General features: G+C 49.0%; 1 protein-coding gene and 1 pseudogene across 2 annotated transcripts; one reads left to right on the top strand and one right to left on the bottom strand.

The window, feature by feature from the left end:
* Positions 1 to 784: 784 nt before the first annotated feature.
* TRAIP (TRAF interacting protein) lies at positions 785 to 24,320 on the bottom strand. Of its 2 annotated transcripts, XM_032458482.1 has the most exons (16): positions 24,035 to 24,320; positions 19,754 to 19,811; positions 19,142 to 19,225; positions 17,086 to 17,125; positions 16,357 to 16,484; positions 15,026 to 15,120; positions 14,411 to 14,524; positions 13,457 to 13,544; positions 12,756 to 12,845; positions 12,263 to 12,351; positions 4,039 to 4,194; positions 2,197 to 2,245; positions 1,769 to 1,918; positions 1,606 to 1,656; positions 1,256 to 1,389; positions 785 to 1,168 (listed from the first exon to the last, which is right to left on the bottom strand). In XM_032458482.1, exons 1-15 carry the CDS (start codon positions 24,130 to 24,132, stop codon positions 1,261 to 1,263), a joined length of 1,419 nt encoding a protein of 472 aa, XP_032314373.1. In that variant the 5' UTR covers positions 24,133 to 24,320; the 3' UTR covers positions 785 to 1,168; positions 1,256 to 1,260. The 2 variants fall into 2 exon arrangements, with proteins under 2 accessions (XP_032314373.1, XP_006174239.1); XM_006174177.3 differs by having other exon boundaries at positions 785 to 1,389; positions 24,035 to 24,318.
* LOC116657054 lies at positions 21,041 to 23,309 on the top strand (annotated as a pseudogene).
* Positions 24,321 to 25,685: the final 1,365 nt, after the last annotated feature.

Raw genomic sequence — 25,685 nt, 5'->3', positions numbered from 1 at the left:
CCCACTATACAGAAAAAGAAGCTGAAACACAGAAAGTCTAGGTAATTTGCCTAAGATCATTCAGCCAGTACGGAGGGTACTTTAGCCAGCCACTGCACCTTTAACTTCATGCTGCACTTCTCCTCACTAACCATTCTTGGCTCAAGGCAGCACCAGAGGGGTCCAGCTCCTATCAACAAGAGTGTCACTCCCTCTTCAAGAAGCCCCAAGCTCCTCCAAACATGCGGACAGCAGCTGGGTACTCTCAGCCTGAAATATGCCCTCTCTCCCTGTGCCAGGTCTATGTTGGGCCCTGCAGAAACAGGTGAACTCCCATCTAGTAGTGAGAGAGGGAAGTTAGGGGGCCTCACCCAAGCTAGGAGTCAAAAGGGAAGTCTTCTAGGAGAGTGCCCTTGAAGCTAAGACACAAAAGCTAGCAATCTGGATGGCAGAGTTGGGAGGTGGAGAAGAGGAGGGGTGTCACCGGTCATTTGTTGTGCTTGCTGTGAGTTCACTGGGTCTAGATCCTAGTTTACCCATTTGCTTTCCTGCTTATGGCCCTTGAGCTGTGCCCGGGTTAGAGACTGTGGACAAAGTACTGCAGTGACCTCATTCTTGCTAGAGTCTCTCTGTGCCCCATGGGAGGCAATCCCTGAGGGTGGAACTGCTGGGTCTGAGTCTAGGTGAAGGTCTCACTTTAGAAAATCATGCCAGACAGTCCTCCAAAGTGAGTGCAAATTTATACTTCCAGAGCCAGGAATAAAAGATTCTATCTTTTTTATTTTACATAGAAATCTTTCCCCATCCTCTCCCCACCACCATCCCCTATTCCCTGCCCTGCTTGGCCCAGGCCATGCCGAGCAGCAAGTCAGAGGCAGGCAGAAGCTTGGGCAGGCTGAAGCTGCCTGAGAAGCCTCAAGCACTTTGGTCCCTAGAGTCGACAAAAGACCCTGGTCTGGAGGGCCAGAAACAGCCCAGCCACCTCTGATCATGGCTATAAATGGGAGCCTGGAACATGGAGCAAGCCCTGCTGGCAGGAACAGTGAGGTGATCACATCCACTCCCATAGGTAGGCCCAGTGTGATAGGGAGTGGGGCAGGGCGTGTGCAGGAAAAGCAGTTTCTGGACCTCAACTTCACTCCCATCTTCTTGTTTATCCTCGTCCTCAGGGCAGGTCCTGGAAGAGGGGCTGTGCCCCGCAAACCCTGTGCTGAGCTAGTTACCAGTCCTCAGCCTACAAGTCAGAGACATATATCTGGACACTGATCAGACTCACTGTTCTCACTGCCACAGGAAGGTGTCCAACTTGGCCTGGAAGGGAGAGAGTACTGTCTTGGTGCCCACTCTCTGCTTAGCCCTGGCCTTGGGCTTGGGCTTAATGGGCAATGGGCGGATCAGAGTAGTGTCAGTCTGAAGAAAATGTCAAGGAATAGGCTTAAAGACAGGATTGGAATGCAGGGCAGGAAAGGTTCAGACTTGGGGGTGGGCAACCCTGCTACACTGAGCAAGGACTGGCTCTGCATATCTGGCGCTGCAGCCTCTGGCAGGCTGGGATCTGGGGGTACAGGTGAGGGATGGTGTGGGCATCAAAGCTCAGCCCGGCCCAGTGCCACAGAACAAGGATACAGGCTGGATGAATTTTGTCCGGCCTCCAAGCCCATCAAAGCCTGTCCTTACCTAAAGCAGAAGGAAGAGGTGAGTGGGCCAGGGTAATGGGCTAGGGGGCTGGCCACCCAGTCCCACCCCTGAGAAGGTTGGCACTTGCCAAATTGTAGGAAGCCACACTCACTGCATCTGTGCTGCGACAGGGCTCCGCCCTGGCCCTCTTGGGCTGTTTCTGGCCCAGGACAGCATTCCGGATGAAGACAGGAAAGGCACCAGCCAGCTCCTCATCAGGCTCTCCCAGACAGCGCTGGCCACCCAGTGAGAGCTGGGACTCCTGCAGGAGACCCCAGAACCAAGCTTCATGAACTGGACAGCAGCAAGGAGGAGGGCAGGTAGTGATGGTGGATGGAACAGGATCAGGATCTCTGATGCCTCACCAGGAGGCAGGAAGGACAGTGAGTAGGGTTCCCAGGGTGGCTCCAAAGTGCTTCAGTCCTCAGCCAGGAGTGAGAGGGCTCTGGCAAGACCCTGATCTCTCAGGAGTCCAGCTTTACACTCAGTCCTGGCAAGGGTTGCAGGGTGACTGCCTGAGCTTCTTCTAAGAAGCCTTACCTTCTTAGAGCCTTTGGGGATCTTCTTGAAAACATCATGAACAGGAGAACTGCAAGAGCGAGACATGAAAGCAAGAGGCATGTGAGTGAGACACAAGAGGCAGGTGGACCAGGTCAGCATATGCCCCTTTGGGAGCAACTGTGTGGCATGGTAGCATGATGGGCAAGGCACCTCAGTAATCCCCACCCCAAGGGCAGATATGTGAACAGCTGGACAGCCACAGCCACCGGAGTGGTGGAGGCAGGAGAGGTTGGACCACATTCCAAACTTGTGGCTTCCACTCAGAGCCAAGCCAATGCCATTGGAATGTTCACCATTGGAATGGTGTGCTCTCAGGCACCTTACCACGTCCTGGGCTCTGTGTGGGGCTGGAAGCCCAACTGATCCACCACCCACAGGAGGAAAGACAGTCATACCTTGATAAGAAGTCAGGCCTAGCTCTATCTGCCACCACCTCCACAAGACCCTCAGTAAGTTAGATAGCGCATAAAGTGCTCTCAGAACACAGGGCTAGACATCTCCCTAGATGATCTGTGTAGGTAGGGTCGGGGGCAGAACAGATCATGGCCCCAGGCCCTGGCCTCCCACTCCTAGCTCCAGAGCTGGACACAGTGTTTCTATCCAACTCCTAGGGACCCTAGCAGCTGGACACCTCTCCTCTTATTTTCCCAGATCTGAGTGGGAGAATGGTGACAGGCTGAGCCTGTGGGTTCTCAAAGTCACAAGGGCAAGGGCAGGATCAGGGTCTGCCGACACTGAACTCCTCTGCTTCTGTCCCCACAGCCTGTGGTCATGCCACATGATGACCAAGGGAGGAAACTCTACTTGCTGAAAGTCTGGTTCTTGGGAGGCTGATCCAAGTTAGGGGCATCCTGGGCTCCCTCACATCCCTTGCAGTCACTGAAGATGGTAGAATGTCTCTAAAAATCTGGCACCCTGTGGGCCCCAGGTGCCCACCTTCAACCTTTACAGCTAAAGAGGCAACAAGAGGAAGGCAGAGTATCGAGCAGGCACTGATAGGCCCCCTGACTGCAGCCCACATGCCCTAGGTTTCTCATTGCTACCAGGCCTGGCCTTATACCATACAGGTGCCTCTGCCCCTGAGGTGGGGAGGGGTGGATAGCCACCTGGTTTTCCTCTCCCTGGGCCTCCTCCATCTCCACTGCCTAACATCTCAAATTCTTTCTCTCATGTCTAAAGTCTTGAACTCTCTTACCTGAGCAGTGTATATCTACATGGATGTACGGGAGAAGCTCTTGTCTCCATGATGAACTATACTTGGCCTGCCTGGCCAAGGGGACAGTCTCTGCATTCCCAGTCCCACTGCACCACTTGTGCAGCTCCCACCCACTCCATAGCAGCTCCGTACAGCTTCTCATGCCTGCCCCTGTGGGCTACCTCCTTAAGTGGTAGGGCCCTGGGCTCCTGGGTCTGAGATGGTCCTGCCTCAAGCATGAGCCTGTGGGGCTCACAATTGAAGAGGAAGTTCAGAGTCCCTGCCTCAGGACTCCAGTGGACAGGCATTCAACATACTGGGAGCACACCCCACCACCCCAACAGCATCAGCCCAGATCTGCCCCTACTGGGACTCCTGTATTCTCTCCAACTCACATCTCAATCTTCGCTTAAAGGGTGATCGTGAAGATTAATGAGACAAGCGACAGAAGGGCTTTGCAGAGAGAACTCAGAGCAGGAAGAAGAGGTGACTGGAACCAAAGCCATGGCCAAGCCCAGGTGACCCTCACTGCCCCGTCAGCCACTCAGAGTTATTAGGGCAGAACCTGCAGAGATCTCTTAGCCATTCTCCCCCAGGCTGTGGAAAGGCCAGGGACAACCACTTACTGTGACTTCTCTGGGAAAAGCCTCTTGGCATGGCCACGCTGGGTGCTGGAAGGCTGGCCTGGGGGGGTGTCCACATTAAAGGTGGCGTTGAGGTCAATATCATCACCGAAGGCTGGCCGGCGAAGCTTCAGGTTCAGCATCTCCACAGGAGCTGGACTACAGGCAGAGACAGCCTGGTGACTTAAGACCATAGTGGCAGCCCAGAAGGACAACTGCTCTTCAAACGTCAGAGATGGATCAGCTTCGGGGGCCTGGGGTCCACACCTGGTTTAATGCTACCCTGAAAGGAAGCCCTAATCTCTACTGAAAAAGACCACTTGGCTTAGTCCTTCACACAGCGAAAGTCTGGTAGATATGGAAGGAAGCAAGCAAAAGCCACACAAACTCAGATGAACAAATAAAAAGCCTTTTGTCCAAATAGCCTCATTTCTTAGAATGCAGTGTAAGGATCCAGTGAGAGAGTTGACCACACGCTGAAGTAGAGGGATGTCCCTTCCAGTGTCACTCATCATGGCAAATGGCACAATATTAGAAGCTGTCAAAACGACTCCCCCAGCGAACTGGCACTTTCATAGCTTGACTATGATATAGACATTAAAGTACTGTTGCTAGAGAGTAAACTTAATAATATGGGGAAATGTTCATATGTTAAATTTAAAAAGCAACATTAAACTCTGTATAATAGTTCACAAAAGAAAAGACAGACAAATTAGACTTCACAAAAATTTAAAATTTTGTGCATGAAAAGATACTATCAACAGAGTAAAAAGGCAGTGCACAGAATGGGAGAATATATTTGCAAGTCGTATCTAATGAGGGATTAAAATCCAGACTATATAGAGAACTTCTAAAGCACAACAAAAAACAAACAATCCAATCAAAAATGGGCAAAGGACTTGAATAGACATTTCTCCCAAGATGATTTACAAACGGCCAATAAATATCAGAAAAGAGGCCCCAAATCACTAATATTAGGGAAATGCAAATCAAACTATAATGAGACACCACATCACCCTCATTAGGATGGCTACTAATAAAAAAACAGAAAATAACAACTGCTGGAAAGAATGCGGTGGAATTGGAACCCCTATGTGCTGCTGGTGGGAATGTAAAGTGGTACAACCACTGTGGACAACAGAAAGGCCATTTCTCAAGCAACTAAAAATAGAATTACTAAATGATCTAGCCATTCAACATCTGGGTATATATGCAAAAGCACTGGGAGCAGGATCTCAAAGAGCTATTTGTATGCCCGTGGTCAGAGCAGCATTATCCATAATAGCCAAAAGGTGGAAGCAACCCAAGTGTCCATCCACAAAAGAATGCATGAGCAAAATGTGGTATATACATACAATGGAGTATTATTCAGCTTTAAAAAGGAAGGAAATTCTGCAACATGCTACAACATGGATGAACCTTGAGGACATTATGCTAAGCGAAATAGGCCAGTCACAAAAAGACTATATGATTCTACTTATATGAGGTATTTGGAGTACTCAAGATCATAGTGACAGGGGCTGGGGGAAGGGGGGAAAATGGGGAGTTATTATTTAATGGATATAGAGCTTAAGTTTTTTATAAGACAAAAATTCTGGGGATAGATGGTGGTGATAGTTGTACAACTTTATGAAGGTATTTAATACCACTGAACTGTACACTTAAAAATGTTGGTAAATTTTATATTATATATATTGTACCACAATAAAATTGGGAGAAAAAAAACCTCCACATATAGAGAAAAAAAACCTCTACAAATCACATGATTTGTGCATACATATCGTCTACCTCACCACATACAGAAAGAGGACTTGAAGGAAATTTACTATTGGTCAACGGTGACTACCGCTGGGATAAGTTTACATTTTCAAATTCTCAACAATGAATGTGTTTTTACTTTTTAATGGTGAAGGGGTGTAATTCTATCAGATGACTGCAGCCAGCAAGATTTCTCTAGCTCATCCAGGCCTGGTGGGGCTCCTTAGCTCCTGTGATCAGAGAACTCGGAGGGTGGCAGGGGCAGCCCCAAGAATACTCTCTCTCTTTCCTTCCCTCAGGGCTGCCCACAGCCCTACTCTCACTACTCAGGGACCAAGGGAGGAGCCTTGGGGATATTAGTCTCGGTCAGGAGCCCGCTGGGGTGTGCAGATCAGGGGAAAGGGAACTGCCTGCACTGACTTGGGTGGGTAAGCAGTCTGGAAGGCCTGGAATACCTCTTCCTTTCCCTCGCCAGATCCCTGGAAATTCTACCCTCTTCGTGCCTCCAAGTGGAAGCAAAGGCTGCTTTGCTTCCCTCTCTGGGAGTCACAATATAAAGCAGCAGCCAGGACCACTCATGCCAATCTTCTGTAATATCTGTTATTCTACCGCTATTTACCAACTGCAGCAAGTCCAGGCCCAGGTTAGTAGAGGTGCACTCAAGAGGCAGGCAGGGTCGGGCTGGGGGAAGCCATTTGCCCTCCAGGTGGCTCTCAGCAGAGTTTCCTGCTGCCATCCCCTCGGACCCTGCCCAGTGGTGCTCATGGCACGTGCCCAGCCTTGGCTCAAGCCAAGCCAGCCTTTTTCACTCGCACCTCCTGGCCATCCACAACATTAAGCTCAAGACTCAAGAGGTTCTCACAGTGCCTTCCTCACTCCCCCACACCATCTGGCTCATATGAATACACTTCTTTTTCCCTCAGACAGCTCCTGGTGAATCCTTCTTCTTTCATGAGCTCAAACACTATTTTCCTTCCTACCAATGGTCTTTCTTTCCTTCCTACCTTCTGCCTGTCTGATGAAGTGGAAGAGCCTAGGGCCCAGTGCCGCCCCTCACTGGTTGAGGGCCTGGCTTGAGGTCCTCCTGGGTGATACCATTACCTTTGGGATACTCACCCAGGGCTTCATACCAGAGTCCTCAGGAATTGAGGCAAGACACTCAAAGCCCCCTTTCCAAAACTGAATCAAGGCCCTGGGCAGACCTATCACCTGTGTGACATGGGAACTAGTCAATGTGTCCTACACAACGTGTCCTAAGCAAAGCTTCCCCAACTCCCTTGAGCTTGAAGCTCAGGTGCTCTTGAGGTTCATAAAAGGAGTCTTCCAAACACCCTCTCTGTAGTACTAGGGGTGATAACTACCTCCTGAGGTCTCCCAAAAATGACAGGAATGTAGGATAATCCTACTGTAACAAATGGAATGGGCAGCCATCATCAGTATCTGTAGATTTCCAAAACAGTCTGGAAGGGAGCATGGCCAGGGGATAGGAGACTTACCACCAGACCCATCAAGCCAGAACCCACCAGGAGAGGGTTACAAATGCAAGGGAGGACTAGGGAAGATCTAGATCTACAGACATATTAAACAAGCCTGAAAATGGGAGTACTGATGGAATGTGTGAGCTTGGCTCCATCCCTTCCTATATCTGCATTGGCAAAGCACCAGGTAGCAAGCCTGCTACCTGGGGCCAAGAAAGAGAACGGCCTTTCCTAAAGACACAGGCAAACCATCCATGGGATTTTAGGGCAGCCAGTATTGGACCTGACAGTAAATCCCTCTGCATCCTAGGTTCAGCAAAGACTCAGTATGATGCCAGCTGACCGCACACTCCCCCAAACTCTGCCCATATAAGTTAGGCTCGCAGGTAGCTTTTCTGTTCCTCCTCCTGAGAGGGCCACAGGTAGCCAAGGTCCCCCAGGCACGGGAGGGAAGTCCAAGAGAAAGGCCGTGATAAATACACACTGACCCTGACAGAAACAAAACTGCCAGACCATAAGACAAAGGACAGTATATTTTGCAGTGGATGCACTCCGAGAGCAAGAAAGAAGGCTTGGACATTTAAAATGCGATTACTGATTCAGCCTTAAAAAGGAAGGAAATTCTCACATATCTACAGCATGGATGTACCTTGAAGATAGTACGCTAAGTGAAATAAACCAGCCACAAAAGGACAAATATTATTTGATTTCACCTATAGGAAGGTCCTAGAGTAGTCAAATTGATAGAGACATAAAGTAGAATGGTGGCTGCCAGGGGTAGGAGTGGGGCATGGAGTTGGCGTTTAATGGGTAGAGTTTCAGGTGGGGAAGATGAAAAAGTTCTCTAGGTGAACAGCGGTGATGGTTGCACAACAATATGAATATACTTAATGCCACAGAATTATTCATTTAAAAATGGTTAAAACAGTGAGTTTTATGTCATATATATTGTACCATAATAAAAAATATGATTGATGAAGTAAAATATCATAAAAATTAAATTCTAATTAAAATTTAAGGAAAATCTCCCAAAATATAGAGTACAAAAAACCAAAAGTATACAGGACCAAACCAAGTCAGACATTAGATCTGCGGGTGGTCCAGAGCGGCCGGAGACACTGGAGTGCAGCAGACTCTCAAAAGGATAACACAAGAAAGTTCCCGTTTTGGACAGCTAATTTTAAATAAAGACTTGATCAAAGAGAGAGAGAGAGAGAAAAAAAAGTTCCTAGAGCTGAAGGAGGACTCACATGTTTACCCTGAAAGGACCCAATAAGGGTCCAGCAAGACAAATGGAAAAAACTCTCATCCAGACACGTCAGGGGAAGTAACAGGAGCCCCAGAGCAAAGGAAGCAGCCTAAAACTGTCTCAAGAGAAACAAGAGTTTCATCTACAAAAGAGCTGAGAATCAGATGGGCATCAATTTCTCAGTGGCAACAATGGATTTTAGACAACTAGAAAGCAGGCTCTTCGGGGTCTAAGGGAAACTAACTTTCATCTGGAATGCAAACTGGCAAACTAAGCCAGAAGCAGCATAGAAGCATTTTGACACACAGCCCAGTTCCCTTCCTTAGGAACTATTTCAAGGTGAACTTTAGCAAAGCAAGGAAGTAATATCAAGAAAGACTGAGACATAAGATACAAGAGACAGAAGTCCCAGGGTGACTGTCTTGCCATCTCACCTCTCCCCTGGAACCCTGGGTGTTCCCTATGGTGCTATCAACTTGGAAAACTGGAAATGCCTGGGCTATCCACTGAGAAGGGGATGCCTGAGTCAACATTGCCTGTGTGCTTCACACACACTGGGTGGCAGGAGGAATAACACAGATCTCTGGGAACCAACATGGATATATCTCCAAGGCATTCCAGGGAGTCCTATTTTAAAGTTATAGAGTGACAGCAAAGCATCCAGAAAACACCTAAAGTCAAATACCCAACTGCCTCCCACAATACTTTGAATGTCTATAGGGTCTTCATCTGTAGTGAAGCAGAGGTCTCAGAGGGCACCCATCAAGCTGGTGACCTGGTACCCCTGGGCTGGAGTGCAGGCTCGAGGTACCATCTCACAGGTAACCAGATGAAAATCAGAGGCGTGCACCAGTCCCACCAGAGCGATCTTTCTCAAGTATCCCAATAGTTTCCATTGTCCTTAGGATAAAAATCTGCACTCCATGGCTGGCCTGTGAAACTCTGCAGATTTGGCTTGTCTGCCGCTGGCCCCACTCCTCCAAGCATATCCAACTCAGTCCTGCCTCAGGGCCTTTGCACTTGCCATTCTCTCTGCCTGGACTGCTCTTCCTTTGGATTTGAATGTTGGTTACAGGAATGTGCCTTTACATTGCAATATGTCAGGAAAGCCTAAGACTCCTTTCAGACCCACATAGCAACCTGTCAGCTGCCATAGGAAAGGTAGAGGCAGGGTTTTTGAGGGGACTTTCAGTTTTGAGGGTCGTCATCAGAGCACAAAGATGGGGCAAAGCTGCTACTGAAGATTCAACAACTATTTTTGAGAGCTTGGGTCCCTAAAAAAGACCCTGAATTTAGAACTGATTGTGTCTAGTTCAAAGAAGGGCTAATACAAAAAGCACAGACCTGCCACCCTAATTTTTATGCCCAGAGAAATACTGGAGAAAAAGGAATGACATCAGCTTGCAAACAGCTTGATGGGAAGCCCAGCTCAGTTTTGTACAGATGTAGGCTTATCAGATATGGTATCCTGCTGGCTTGAAAGACAGGGGAGACCAGAGAAATTACCTCTGTACCAAGGTGGGCTGCAGGCCCTGACCCAAGGCTTACTCAGAATGAAGTGGGCTCAATCCCAACTGGGAGCTATAGACCAAATCCCATGATGTGGTGTGTGGCCAGTGGGCTCAGGGCTTGGTTATTGAATCCCCTAGCTTGTCTATCCTACTGAAACACAAGTTGCAAGAAGACAGGGAGGGCCTGGTATGCAGCAAGCACTCAATAAAGACCTGTTGTAGAAGTCTAGACCTTAGAGAAGCCTGGAGTGGTAAAGAAAGTAAGCAAAAGCAGGTATGCAAAGTCCCTGGGCATCTAGAGGCAGCCTGTGTGCTTGTGGGTCCTTTACTGTGGATGCTGGACACAGAGGACAAGTGCACGGAAACACTGAGGCCCATGGAATGGAAAGTGGAAGGGAGCACCATGAGGAACTTGCAGATGGCAGCCTTGAGTGATATCCTAGAAAAAGGATTTTTACTTTTTGCCTTAAGCAGCTTGGGTTCTAAAGGTTTGTCCACATGAGATGGTAACTGAGACTATTAGCTCCCTGAGGGTGGGTACTATACCTGCCAATCTCCTGGCAGAGCCCTTATGTTACTGGGGCTTCCAAGGTGGCCAGGCCGATGGGCTCTGAGAGTAGAGTAGGTAGGAGGGACCAGCAAAGAGCTTAGTTTGTCGAAATCAACCACAGGCTGAACCTCACAGAGTCCTGTGCCCCTCACACTCCCACAGCCCTTCCTCAGTCCAACCTACACTGGGGCAGCCAGCCAGCTCTAACTCCATAAAGAGACTGGAGGACCCAAAGAAAGACAGGGAAGAGTAAGACTGAGGAATTAGTGGGGTCGGGGGTATAGCTCAGTGGTGGAGTGCGTCTGGCATGCACAAGATTCTGGATTCAACTCCCAGTGCCTCCATTAAGGAGAAAAATTAAAATAAATATATGCTAAAAAAAAAAAAAGAAAAAATGAGGAATTACAGGTACAAGAATGAAAGGAAACTGGCCTATATGCATTCACTCCCCCTGTGACGTTGACCAAGTACTACATGCAGGGAAAGCACTATGTGTGTAAGGAAGTTAGTGGTGAGGGACGCAGATTAGGATGTGGCTCCCAGTCTACGGATGGCTGGGCGTGTATGCAGTGGGTGGACCATGCTCCAGCCAGACTCTAGAGCACCTCTGTGGCCCCTGGCTCCTGACACAGCATCTGAATAAGAAGCTACCTATGCAGAGGACAGTGAGCTTATTTCTGCTGAGGAGACTAGGGAAGGCTCGGCAGGGCAGCTAACTCTTCAGTATGGAGAAGAGCACAGGCACAGAAAGGCATAGGAGCAGGAAGGCAAGGAAGGGGTGCTCTGCTGTGTCTGACAGTGTGATGTGGCTAAAGGCTGAAGATCCACCGCAGCCCACAAGGAGGCTCCACAAGTGCCTCAGGCACAGTGCAAAGGGTCCCCAGAAGTGTTCTGGCAAGGGAGTGGCACGATGCCCAGGGCTGAACAGATAGGAGGGGTGGAAGCATGGATCAGCTCAGGGCTGAACAGATAGGAGGGGTGGAAGCATGGATCACAAGCCTCATGTGGAGGCACTAGCAAGGGAAAGGGTCAGGAAGGAACCACAGAAGTTAGATGGGTAGGCTCTAACAACTGACTGGATGTGGGGAAGAAGGAGCATAATGATTTTCCAACCTTGAAAAATGGCTCAAATGAAAATGGCTGGACCACTGAGCTGTGTGTTTTCTGTCTAGAGCATCAGCTGGGCAGCTAAGCAGGAGAGAGCCCTGAGGATGCTCTCAGCCTGTTTCTGTGAAACACTCAGGAAAAGGAATGGGTGGCTACAGCAGGCAGGGACACCCGTCCCTCAGCCTCTTGGCTCCCTCTGCTGGCAGCTTTAATGCGCACATTAATGGGACCAGAAGGGAGTTATTCTGCTGGTTTCATGTTTGAGAATCTGGGGCAGACAGATGTATTAGGTGAGCCATTCCATAAACAAATGCCCTGGCACAGAGAATGCTCCTGCCCTTTCTCTGACCATTCTTAGTTCCTTTCTGGCCTCCCCTGGCCTCCCCTTGTCAGAGTCCAGACTTTACCTCAAAGCTGCTTTCCAGCTAAATCTTGGTTGTCTCCCACTATAGGAGGTCCATAGCCTCCAGGCCCACATGGGCCACCCACCCCCACAAAGCCAAGATGAGTGAAGACCCTTACCGGGGAGCTCCTCCAGCTTATGGCCCCTGCATACCCCAGATATTCAACAAACCTCTCAAAAACCAGGCGGTTGACAGTCTCACTGTCTACTGGCGGCAGGTTCAGGGTTTCCTGCAGCACCGTTAGCTTTTTTTTCAGGCTCTTGGGGAAGGAAAGAGAAAAGTGTGAAAGACAGACTGAGACATCAAGTCCAGAACAACTCCTAAGGACGTAGCAACATATGCACAAGGGGCAAGCCCACTGGTAACAGAACAAGGCCTGAAACCCAAATATCAGGCTCAGGAGGCCAGGACTACCGGATCTCAGAACCCCTCTCTGAGCCCCTCCTCTGGTAACCTCAAGGATGTAGGCATAAGACAAACTGTGAGGAAGACCCAGGCTCCAGACCAAGGGCCAAGGTACACGTCCTGACCCAGGAGGATTCAGGGAGCCCAGAGGCACCAGTGCTGACTAGTGCGAGGTCCCCGGGCAGAGCTACCCCAGACCTGCTCTTAGAGAGCACACAAGTCACCCCTCATTCCCACCTGGCCAGGGATGTCCCTCACCACAATTTCCTTGTCAGCACTCTGTAAGTCCTTCTGGGCCGACTTTAGCTCCAACTTGGCCTGGTCCAGTTCAGAGCAGACTGTCTGCAACTACAAGAGAAGTATAAGGAGTAAAGGACAAACCAAGGGGTGGCCATGTGCCCTGCCCCAACCAGCCGCTACACAAGCTCATGGAAGCCTGGAGCCCAGAAGAGTCTGGGCACATGGTGGGAGACCTGAGCTCTATGGGGCTGGACCAGAGTCCGGCAATGCCCATCTGGAGCTGCCCAGGAGCAAGGGCTGCTTCCCATACCCTGCAGCTTGTGGATGCACCATGCCCAGAAATAAAAGCAGCTGTGCTGACTGAACCAAGTTCCAAGAGGCCTCCTACTCTGGGCCTGGTACAAAAACAGACTCCTGCAGCTGTCACTTGTGGGACCTGTGTGCTCCAGTCAGCTGAGAGGTACCCAGGGGCCAGGAAGAGCATAAGTGTGCAGGTGGTGGGGGGATACCTGCATGATCTGCCACCCTAAGAGGACAAGCCACGTGGCCAGAGTTGATGCCCAGTAAGGACCACAAACCAGTCTCTGTGAGTCATCCAACAGCCAGTCACATGAAGCCAGCTGCACCATCAGGCCCCATGACCTTGCTTAGGAGACATGAATGGGCAAGACAAAAGGACAGCCACCTCACCCCTCACCTTCTGCTCCCCACTAAGTTACCTTGTTTCTGGAAGAAAACAAGTCCTTCTTCAGCTTGTCAGTTAGCTCTCCTGAAGCCTTCCGTGCCTCTTTTAGATTCTCATACTCTCTATAAAGGGGCCATGGAAAGAGATGTCAGTACCAGATACCTGCTGCTCAGACTGAGCCATAGCACCACCCAAACACAAAGCTAGATCCGACCCTCAGCCTTTCTCATTCCTACTCTGACACCTGAGCCCAACAGGGACTAGGTGGTGCTGTGGAGGGTCCTGCACCCAATGCAAGGAAAGCTGATGAGTCTCTGCACCCTGCCTGTCTTGTAGGCACTGGTGATTTAAAAGGGTCTACAGGGTGGAGGAGGATAAAAGCTCAATGGTAGAGCGCATGCTTAGCATGCATGAGGTCCTCAGTGCAATCCCCAGTACCGCTATTAAAAAAGGGGGTGTACAGGAAGCCCCAGCCTCACTAGGAGGCCCTCTACACCACCTGCCCCTACAGGAGGCATCTGGGATCCTCCATGCCTGTCAGGCAAGTGACCCCTCTTCCCCAACTTCACACTCATGGTAATGGAGCATCTGAGCTAAGTTTCTGATATAAACCAGGCAGGGTCAGTAACAGTGCTGATGCTGATGGGAAACAGGCTCTGGATATCACAATGGGGCTTATAGCTCAGAGAGCTGTGCCAACCTCCTTAGAAGTAACAGTTATAATTCACACTTAATTCTTTCAATAATCCTGTGAGGCAAGTTATTATATCTCTATTCAGGAAGCTGAGGATCAGAGAGGTTAAGAAACTGGCTCCTGGCCACATGGTGAGAGGTGGGGTGAGAGTTCAAACTGAGACAGATTGGCTCTAGAGTCTGTCCCTTAACTCCACCTGCTCTGCTTTACAAGAGATGGGCAACAGATGGAGAGGCATGGCTGGGTTGCCATGACTTAGCTTCTGGATTTGGACAGAGGGACCAGAATACACACTTCTTGAGGGATACGCAGTACACAGCCAGTTGCTCCACTGCTGACTGTCCCACACCCATGTCTCGGATCATCTCCTCCACCTCGGGCCGCTGGCTCTGGAGTAGGAGCTCAATCCTGAAAAACACCCAGCCCACGGCATTTAAAATCTGGAGGCTGATGGGTAGATACCTAGTGCAGCTCTGCCTCCCTTTGCTGCCGTTGCTATGGTGACAGCCTGAGCTGCTAGGATGCTTTAGCAGGCAGGTCTACCCAAAGAAAAGCCCCACAGCAGAGCTAAGCACAGCTGCAGAGATGCTGCTGGAGAAGAAGGGGTGCTGACAGAGGACCTCAAGGTCAGGGATCCCCAGAGAGAGGTTCATGGAACAGAAGCCCTGTCAGGTTGTCTGGCCACAGGCAACAGGCACAGGGAGGAGTGTGGCAAGAGGCCCCACAGAAAGTAGAGAAGCCCACAGAGGCTGAGCAAGGAGACCTGTGCCCATACCCAGCCGGCCTGCGCTTCCCACGGCCTGTGGAGACTTGAGCCACAGAGACAGGCCAACCCCTGCTGCTCCTGAGAGCTGTGCCCCTGCGGGCTGGAGGCACAAAGGTATAGGTGGGCCCCAGCTCCAAGCTCACCGCTCCATAGTCTTCATCTTGCTCCGGAGTCGGCGGGCCTCCTCCCGTGCTTGTTTGGTCTCATCCTGCTGTTGCTCCAAGTACTTCATCTGCTTCTGAAGGGCAAAGGCACCTCTACATATCTGTTGCTTGGAGGCTCCCAGGGGCCACGGCTAAAGTCACTGCGAGAATCTACCAAGAACTGTCTGCTTTTGAAAGTGCTGATAAGCATGTGTTTCAACACCCCAGAGGTAAGGCTCCTGGGCCCGACTCTGGATTGTGCTTTTTCTTCTAAGAGGCCCCAAGCCAACTGCTTCCTCACCTCTCTGCTTGCTTCCTCCTGAGACAGGTCTTACCATAGGCATAGCCCACTGCCAGCATCAACAGGCCTGCTGGGGGTTGCCAGGATCATGTGGCCCACGCCTCATGGTACATGCTGTGCAGGAAGCTGAAGAAGCCTGAAGCACAAATCCGGGCTGCACTATCCATCTAGACTCATGGATGGTTGCCAAGATAGGAAAGCTGAGCCTGAGGCAGCTGGCTAGGCTGCCCTCAGCACCTGGCCACTCCATCTCTGACCCAGGAATGCCATCAGACTCCTGCTCTGCAGCCAGGAGCTAGTTCACTCCTTCCCTCCCACCGGCCAGGACACGTGATCCAGCCCAGCCACCAAGCAGGAATAGAAACAATGAGCACCCTGGGGCCCTGTCTGATCACACGGATGGTTCCCTTTCCCTTTCAAATGGCATCCAGCAAGACTGCTCCTTCCTACGAGGCCAGAATATCAATCATGAATTCAGATCAATCACCTCATGCCCCTTGGAGAGCAAGAGGCTCACCAACCCAGGCTGATATGAAATTCATCTGGGTCTAGAGCCGCTTGCTCTGCAGGCTTTGATCTGTCCGGTCAGCTCAGCAAAGCCAACTTCAAAGGCCCCCTGCTCCTCCCTGGGATGCTGTTTGATCTGGCTCCAGAGAGCAGCCCAGCCAGACTAGTGTGATAACGGAAGGTTCTTCAGGCTGGCTTTGTCAGTGGAGTACAAACCACTTTTGGAAACACGGTTCAGCCTCACTGAGGTCTTGGCTGAGCAGCCCCTCTAAGGACTGGGAAGGCCTTGCCTCCCCAGACTACCAAGTACAAAATCCGTAAGCATAGCCAATATGACACTTTTCTTACGGGCTGGATGGGCACAGTATGGGAGGCCTGGGAAGATGGGATTTGCCTCCATTTTACAACTGAACACACCAAGGTATTAACCAAGAACCAAATGATACGTCCAGTAGAGTAATGAGCCCAGGACTTCAGACTATACCTCCCCACCAATCTTCGCCCCCAAGACCTGGGGACCCACCTTGAGGGTGGAGCACAGCATCTCGGCCTTGTCTAAGGCCTTCTGCAGGGACTCCACAGTGGCATTGCGCTCTTCCAGCGTGTCCCGCAGAGTGTCAATGATGACCTGGCTGTCTCGTTTTTCCTTCTCTGGAGCAGGGGTGAAGATGGAGGGAGAGAAGAAGCCCCTTCACCCATCCATATGAGAACCTGGACCCTTGGGCTCCAGCACCCACCCCAGAGCCCATGAGGAACAAGTCTCAGAGCAAAAGGTTGGATGGCCCACTTCTCTTGCTGGCAGGCACCAAACCAGGGAATCCCAGCCAGAGTTTCTTCATTCCCAGGATGAGACCCTCTTTGTGCTGCTTGAAACTACCTGAGTAAAGACTTCACTAATCCCTGTTCCTGTGGCTTTAGTTAATTCCTCATCCCAGAACTCAAGCAGATTCCTGCCAAACCTGGCAGCTGAACCCTCTTTTACAAATACTCTGTCCTATCAGGTAGCCCCTCCTAGCCTGGGTCCTAGGCAAGAAGTCTCAGACAAAGAGAAGAGGCTCATCTGGTCCAGGTGGACAGCTTTAGTCACCTCCCTTTCCTCTCCTTTTCTGCCAATCACAAGAGCTGATAAGACTCTTGGACAGACAAAGCAGGGAGAACCCCTGGCTCTGCCAGAAGGAGGGAGGCCTTCCTCCCAGGGCCTCTCCCTCCAGCACCCAAGTCAGGGGCTTCCCAGGGCCCCTTAGGAACTCACCTTTCTGGGAAAGCAGGGCTCTAGTATTATCCAGTTCATTCTGCAAAGCAAGATCCACAATAAGCAGCAAAAAAGCAACGGAGCTGGCTTCCACTTGGCCTCCCATAAGGCTTGTGGGGAGACCCGGGAGGTGACAATGAGGCCTGTAGATCCAGAGAAGCATCTCAAGGACCCTGCTGCGTCTCAAGGACAAGCTAAGTCAACAATGGAGAGAGAAGCCTTGCTTTATCTCTTTGTGCCTTTTTAAAAAGTAGATAAGATGAATGGAAATAATCTCAGGTACAAGACCCCAGGACAGGAAAAGAGGCACAACAGGGCAAAGTAAGTGGAGCTGGACCTGTGTGGTCAGTCTCATGGCAGAGGCTTCCATTGGTTCCCTGGGCCTGTGCTGGCCCTCACCCTCTCTGGCATTAGCTGCTCTCACTGGGGACACAGAGTTGGGATGGCCAACCACTCCTTGCCTCCACCCTGGGTTCTGCCTGCTTCATGTTCTAACCATCTCCAAGCTCTAAGCTGGCTCTGTGTACCATGAATCTTCCAGGCCCATTACGGTAGGTGAGCCAGGACAACTCTGCCCTGCTGAGTGAAATGTCACATGTGCTAGGCTCAAACCAGACTGTGAGGGTTAAATGAACCTCTCAAAGTTCATGCATGTTCCAAATCCACTGCCGCAGAACCACTGAGAGGCTGGAGCAGAACTGAGCTGAGCTCCCATCCAGGAGTCCCATGCACTCAACATCCCTGTGGGCAAGAGAGGTGTCTACTCCATAAGCAGGAAAACCAGACTTGGCAGACCCGAAAGGTTTGGCCAAGGGTCCAGGGTGGTAGCTGGATGCAATCCAGACAAATCCTCCTCCAGATCACCCTTCCTAGGTCAACACAAGATACAGAATATCACATGTGACCAATAATAAGGCCCAGCCCAGTGGGCAGATAAGTTCCTGCTGTCAAACTCTCCACCCAGGACTCTGGGGCAGGAGCTTTTGGTGGCTGAGCTGGTCAGCGTAGGCTGGACATCTGGGGTGGAAGTGGTGGATAGATAAGGGCATGCATGGGCTGCCTGAGAGTGGCTGTCAGCCCAAAGCTACTGCTAGCTCTCTGGCTCCTTCCACATCCAAGCAGGGTGCCTTCCAAGCTCTTGCTCCAAACTACTTAAGATTTTGCCTCCCTGTCTCCTAGATCTGGCTTTGAAAGCCGGAAAGAAATGAAGCTGCTTTTGTTGCCTTTATCACAGGGAGGACACAGCTTAAAACTGGGAGCAGTTACCATGACGATGAACATGTTGGCTTTAAGCACAAAAGCTCCACATTCTTGAAGCAGTGAGGTTCCAAGGACATCACGGCACCCTGGGGCTGGGGCCAAATGAATCCTGATCTGACAGATGCCCAGCAAATTCCCAGCAAATTAACCCTCAGAGTCCAGGTTCACTTGCAAACCTCAATCCCACTTCCTTGAGAGGTTTCTGCCAATACAACCCCTTTGTGCACAAAGAAAGCTAAATCTTAGACTTGGAGGGGAAGCAGCAGAAGTGTAGGAGGGAATCCACCCATCCTCCCCTGCAGTGTGGGTTTCTATCCTGGCTGCACATCTTGATTCCAGGGGCTCTGCCCTCCATTCTTGGTCTGGAAAGACTCAGGACCCTGGGTATATACCAAGCTCCCCAGGCAGTTTTGAGGCACAGGCAGGTTTGTGAAGTGGGTCTACACATCTTCTCTGGCTGAGGACTGGAAGCAGTTTTCTAATCTGTCTCTAACTGTCCAAGCAGCAAAGTGGGCTGGGAAGGATAGCTGTAGATCTGACCTGTGGTCAGAGTTGCTCTGAAATCCCCAGGGAAGTGCTCACAACCAAGTAGCTCCCTTCCTTCCTACAGCCTATTTCTCCAATGACTGTATCACCGTCAGTTGCCCTCTGCTCTCATTGCCTCTGCCTTGAAATCTCTACCAAGTCTCCCCTCTAGATCTCCATCTCCATATTCCAGCTACCCTCCCTGGGTAGGAGCAGAAACTGAACTCTCAGAGGGCTTGGGGTTCAATAGGATGAGATAAATTCTGGATACCTTTAAGAATTCTGCATCTAAGACACTCTCCTCCTCTTGGGCAAGGTCAAAGAAGAGCTTATTGATAATGGTTCTTTTGCCGACCTGGATGGGAGAACAAGATACAGCATGACTGCACAGCTGGGTCATGGGCAAGGAGGACAGGGATGCACATGTAGCCTAACATGCACCTAAACCTGTTCTCAGGCCTAACCTTTCATAGCACATCCCGTGGAGTCAGACAATCTCTGCAACCCTGTAGATATCCCAAGCTGGTGCCACTAGCTTGGTGGTTACTGAAGTCATGTCACTGCAGACCACCCATGTGGTAACTGCTCAAAAGATACCCCAACTGTAGGTGTTAGGCCTTGAGAAAATGGGGAAAGGCAGGGAAGGAGGCCAAATCTACTCAGATGAAGACTGGCCCAGGCAACAAGTCCATCTGTCAGCTACCCCTGTGCATAGGCAGGCCTCCCAAGCCAGTCGAAAGCACAAGTAAGGCTCAATCAGCCTCAAACCATGAGGGTCCAAATAGGTCAAAGATACTCCTTAGCTTGAGAGATCTTTCCTCTTTCCTGCTCCCTGGCAAGGAGATGTCGTTAGCTGAGGTTTTTTTCACCCCACCACCCTCACCTGGATTCGGCACTGTGGGCAGGTCCGACTTGGTGCTGTCTCGAACCACTGAATTAGGCTGGAATGAGAAGCAGAAAAACGGACTGGTGAGCCCTGGCTTGGGGGGAGACGCAAAGACCAGGTAGCCACCCTCACCATAATGGCATCTGTCCTATTCCTCCTCCACCCAATGCCTGCCCACAAGGAGGGCAGCACCACAGGCAGTGATAGTACATCCCACGAGCCTGGCTGGTAGAAACACTCCAACCAGCTGGCCCTTCTTTTGGCCCTGTTGGCTTGGCCTTCCCTACCTCTGAGCTGCAATTCTGTCAACCTTCTAGGCTTTGACTTGGGGGTGGGGGGACAACATTCAAAGCCAGGGTCACTTAGAGATGGGGATTATAATCATATCCTCGTTTAAGCTGGGATTCCAAAGGGCTATACTTTCAAGGTAAGGGTAAACTAGAGGTAAAAGCAAGTAGCAGTAAAAGCAAAACACAGCTCAGCTATGCACCATCTATGTGCCTTAAACTTTAATTAGTCTCCCACTAGGAGATTCTCCTACCCTAGGACCAAGGAGGAACAGTCCTTTCAGGAAGATGATACCATCATCTTAGGCCTCAATTTTTTAATAAATAATTTTTCGAATACTATATACAACATATAATCAGAGTTAACCATGAATAATGGAATATCACACAGCAATGAGACAAACAAGTCTACAACTAAGAACAAAATTATGGATGAATTACATAAATATAACATAGAGGAGGAGAAGCCAGATACAAAAAAAGCTATATTGTGCATAACTCCACTTACATAAAGTAAAGTAGGCAAGACTCATCTATGTTGCTGGAAGTCAAAACAGTAGTTATTCTTATGTGTGGAGGAAAGGTGGGCTGGGGGGTGGGTGTAACTGGAAGAGGGCATGAGTGTTACTGACCTGGGTTCCTGAACTCTTTAATCAATAGAAATTGGTAAGAGGCTGGATGAGAAATTCAGGCAAGACCTTACTGGGACTCGAGCTGCAGCACAGGAAGCAAAAACAAGCAACAGGCGCACTTAAATGGGGTGAGGGTAAGGGTGGATGGGTGCACTGGACTGGAGGGGTGGCTTAGGGGGTCTGCCCACTCCCTTGGTGGTGCTGGGTGCAGGGATCATGCCTAGTACCTTGATTTTGCTCTCAACATCTCAGAAGTGTCAGTTGAGCCGTTTTATATTTTATTGTTCATAATTTGCCCCAACTGCACATGTGTGCAGTTATTTTTAGTCCCTTATAACTTCTTTGTATTCTGTTGCTCCAGGAAGATGTTTATCCAGGTGCAAGTATAAACACTCTGGTAGTGTCCCAGGTCCCAGTCTCTCACTAAGAGGTTTCTGAAGTGCTAATATCTAGTTTCTTGATCTGAATTCTGGTTGCATGAGTATGTTCAGTTTGTGAAAATTCTGCAAGCCATACACTTATTATTTGTGTACTATTATGTAATATATCATATTCCAATAAAATGTTTTGGTTTTTTAAAAAAGCAAACAGTTACACAGGGAGAAAAGTACTACAAGTGCAAATCAGAACATATCCACATAGGATTCAGACATTGGAACTGTCAGACACAGAGCATAATAAACACATTATACTGAATAAATAAAAATTAAGATTGAAAATATCAGTAGAGAATTAGATAATAAAAGGTGACATAACAGAGTTTAATAAGAACCCAACAGAAATTCTAAAACTGAAAAAAAGGCCAAAATTAAGAATTCAATGGATGAGTTTAATAGAAGTTTAGACACAGGACTGAAGAATTAGTACACTGAAAGATAGGTCAGAGGAAATACTAAGAAATAGAAAGATGGAAAATGTACAAGAGACACTGTTGTCAGACAAAATAGACTTTAAGTCAAAAAAGGTTACAAAAGACAAAGAAGGACTTTACATATTGATAAAAGTTCTACTCTAACAAGAAGTAACAATTGCAAACATATATGCACCTAACAAAATATATATGAAAGAAAACTGTACAGAACTGAAGGGAGAAACAGCTCTACAATAAAAGATGGAGATGTCAATACCCCACAATTTTAACAATGGATAGAACGATCAGACAGATGATCAATAAGGAAATAGAGGACTTGAACAACACTTTAAACCAACTAGACTTAACAGACATATGCTCCCTCCAACAACAGCAGAACACACATTTTTCTCAAGTGCTTGTGGAACATTGTCTCATACCTTGGGCCACAAAACAAGTCTTAATACACTTTAAAAGACTGAAATCATACAAAGTATCTTTTGTAACTAAAATGGAATGAAACTAAAAATCAATGAGAAGAAAAATGGAAAATTCACAAATATATAGAAATTAAATTAGTCTTAAACAACCAGTGGATCAAAGAAGAAATCACAAGGGAAATTAGAAAATACCATGAGATGAATGAAAATGAAAACATCATACCAAACAACAAACTGTGGAATACAGCAAAACCAGTACTCAGAGGGAACCTGATAGCTTTAAACACATGCAGTAAAACAGAAGATACCCATTAGGATGGCTGTTGTTAAAAAAAAGAATAGAAAATAACAAGTGTTGGCAAGGATGTGGAAAAACTGGAACCCTTGTGCATCGCAGGTGGGAATGTAAAATAGTGCAGCTGATGTGGAAAACAGTAAGACAGCTTCTTAAAAATTAAACATAGAATTACCATATGATCCAGTTATTCCACCTCTGGGTATAACCCAAAAGAAAGGAAAACAGGAACAGATACTTATACACCAATGTTCATAGTAACATTACTCACAGCAGCCAAAGCATGGAAACAACCCAAGGTCCATTAACAGATGAAGGGATAAACAAAATATGGTATTTCCATACAATGAATATTACTTAGTCATAAAAAGGCAGGAAATTCTGAAACGTGCTACAATATGAATAAAAACATTATGCTTAGTGAAATAAGCCAGACCCAAAAGAGCAAATATTGTGCAATTCCACTTATGTGAGTTACCTAGCATAGGAAAATTCAAGGAGAGACAGAAAGTAAAATAGAAGTTTCCAGGGGCTGTGGGGAGGGAAGAATGGAAAGTTACTGTTTAAAGGGTACAGTGCTCTGTTTGGAACGATGGAAAAGTTTTGGAAATAGATAGTGGTGATGGTTATACAACATTGTGAATGTACTTAATGCCACTGAACTGTACACTTAAAAACAGCTAAAATGGAAGGCGTCTTTGAGCTCACTGAGCAAACACCCTCCTGAATTAAAAAATTGTATGAAGATGTTTTCATTGAAATTAAATGGAGGCAGACATGACCAAGGGATATAGCAAGAATTTGATCTCTTTATGTATCCTGTGATAGATGAATGTGTGGAGACAGCAACTAGTGGGCAACAGAACAATACTAAAAGGGTGGTAATATGAGGAAATAATATCATCATGTTAGAAGCCTTGGAAGAAGTATAAAAAATGGCTGTGTTCACCAGAGAAATCAACTGCTTCCACTTGTCCCCTTTTCAAAGGGCTTGTTTTACTATGATACAAAAATCAGGTCCTGTACATTTTCATAACGAACTTTTTTGTTAAATAAAGTTTTGTAAAAGTGAAAAGTTAAAATGGTAAATATTATATATTTTTACTACAATAAAATGGTGTATAGTAAAAATAGAAAAAGAAATGGTTAAAATGGTAAATTTTTTTACGCATATTTCATCACAATTGAAAAAGGAGCTCCGAATCAGCCTGTCCACAGCTGCTAGGGGAACCTCCCCACCCGCTGTACACTCGACAGTATGGTCCTACGGGTCTACAGAAACGCTTGATTAGCGAGGACCTCCTTGCTCTCCGATATTAACTTGAGTCTACTAGGGTCTGTGAATACACCGGGGTGTTTAAACAACGAAATGACTCTGGACAGAATCATTCCAAAACGTCAAGCAAACCACAACAAATCGGGTAGCCATAAGTGTAACAGGTCTCAAAGAAACAAACGGGCTCGCTAATGTGGCAAAAGTTCATCTCCCCCCGGGTTACTGATTTTGAAATCACGTCTTTTTGCAAGTCTATCAAGGAAATCCCTACTCTGTCTTCATTAAACCAACCCCGACCCTTGCCGGCCTCAGCTCAGGTATCACCTCCTCCGGGAAGCCTGCCATGATCCGCTCCTGCCCAGGTTGGGAACCTCTCGTGGGGTACCGTCTAAGGACGTCCTCATCACCAGTCTGGGCTCCGCGGACCGGTCGCCCGGACCCCACAGTCCTGTAGAGGTACCAGAGCGAGTGCCCAGTCCCCAAACAGCGGTCACTCACCACTGTAAGTGGAAGGTATGGCCGCAGTGGATGGCGGCCACGTCACGGGAGTGGTCGAAGAAGTCGGAGCAGATGGTGCACAGCGCACGAATGGGCATGATGACTGGTCTCAACAGGCGCAGGTATCCAAGGAAGCCGCGACCGGTCCAGCTTCGTGGCTGCGCCTAGACGTCTCCGTTTGCTTCAAATTTGGCTCCACTGAGCGACTTCCGGAACGGATCGGAAGTGGCCACACGGAACTTGAAGGCGCCGACTGAAGGTTGGATCCGGATTGGACGAACCCTCAGGGGCGGGGCTTAACGGCTCCGCGGCCTGTGAAGAATCCTGGGGCGGAGCGCAGGCCTGAAACTGTCAGCGGTATCTCTCCCTAGGCTCTCGGAAACACGGCCAGTACCGCAAGAGTGCAGCGTTGGCGGAGCACCGGGAGTAGCTACTCCGCCGGCCAGGCCCCTTTCTGGGGTAAGACGGGGCGTTATGGTCCCGAGCCAGAGCTGGTGCGCGGCATACTAGGCACCGGCTCTTCAGCCCCTGTTCTCTCAGTGCCGCCTTCTCTGCACTTCGGGAGAGTCGAGAAGACCGGGACCATAAGGGAATGGGACGATGTTCTCGATGGAGAGTGAGTCCCCTGGGCTTTGGGCAGTGTTCGACCATATGGTGGAAGTCCATAGCTTCCAGGCCAAAAGAATGCTCCACCCTCTCAGACCTCGGCTCTAAGTGGTCCTAGAATGATGGACACAGGTTCTAATCCTTAGGACACCCCAAGCTCACCCTGGCTCTGTACAAGCAAGGCTTTATGATCCCTAAGTTTGAGGTGGCAGGGTCAATATCCTGACTTTAGCTCCTAGCTCTCAGGAAGATCAGTTTTGCCTCAGGACTGCAGTAGGGTTGGAATTTTGGAGGCTCAGATGCTTCACAGACAAGTGACTAACAAACCTTTTTTATTCCCACATCAGAGAAGTTATCTTTGTGGGGGTCTTCTCTGACAAAGAGCAGCATCCCTGGAGAGTTCACCTGGGCTGATCAGGGCTGGAATAAGCCTTCCTAGGAGTTTTCGTGCTTAACTAATTTTAGCAGTGTTACTCCCCTCTCCTCAGAAGAAACATTAGGTAAAGCCCCATAATATAAGGCTGATCTATTCCACCTGAAGCAGACCCAGCATGAAGTCCTTGGGGCCTATGCAGAACGCAAAGGTTTTGTTCATAGAAAGGAGGAATCAACACAAAGGGCAGAATAGAATCTTTGTGTGATGCCCACCCTGCACCCACTCGGCAATCCAGGGAAGCCCACTTTGGCCACGGGCAACGTTTCTCCCTATGGCCCTTGGTGGGTTCTAGGTCTATGCCTAAGTCAAGACAAGGGCTCCTTGTTCAATAGGACTTGTCAGAACAGCAGCCCAGAGGTTATTCCTTGGCATAAGCCCAGCACAGGACCCACCACCCACATGGATTTCTAGAGTCCAGAGGATCACCCCTCCACCATCAAGGAATATACTGTGGTGAGGATGATCTGTTCTCTCAGCCCAAGCAGTCCACATGGCATTGAGCACAGACCACTACCTGTGGACCTACTCCCGGCTTCTCCCCTCCCCACTGCCTTCCAGGGGCCCTTCCCCAGTAATATATAGGAAGCAAAGGCAAGAGGGTGGCCAGAG

The sequence above is a fragment of the Camelus ferus genome, chromosome 17 (assembly GCF_009834535.1).
Source record: "Camelus ferus isolate YT-003-E chromosome 17, BCGSAC_Cfer_1.0, whole genome shotgun sequence".
In the NCBI taxonomy this organism is placed as follows: domain Eukaryota; kingdom Metazoa; phylum Chordata; class Mammalia; order Artiodactyla; family Camelidae; genus Camelus; species Camelus ferus.
The sequence above is the reverse complement of the archived record's forward strand: the minus strand, read 5'-3'. Positions and strand labels throughout refer to the sequence as shown.

Bases quoted from the DNA above. Each gene is read 5' to 3' on its own strand.
- TRAIP (XM_032458482.1), bottom strand. From the start codon at position 24,132: ATGCCCATTCGTGCGCTGTGCACCATCTGCTCCGACTTCTTCGACCAC. The intron at 17,126-19,141 runs GTATCCAGAATT...CTTGCTTTGCAG, and splicing joins TAGATGCAGAATTCTTAAAG to AATGAACTGGATAATACTAG. The intron at 12,846-13,456 runs GTAACTTAGTGG...CTTCTCTTGTAG, and splicing joins TGTTTTCTTCCAGAAACAAG to TTGCAGACAGTCTGCTCTGA.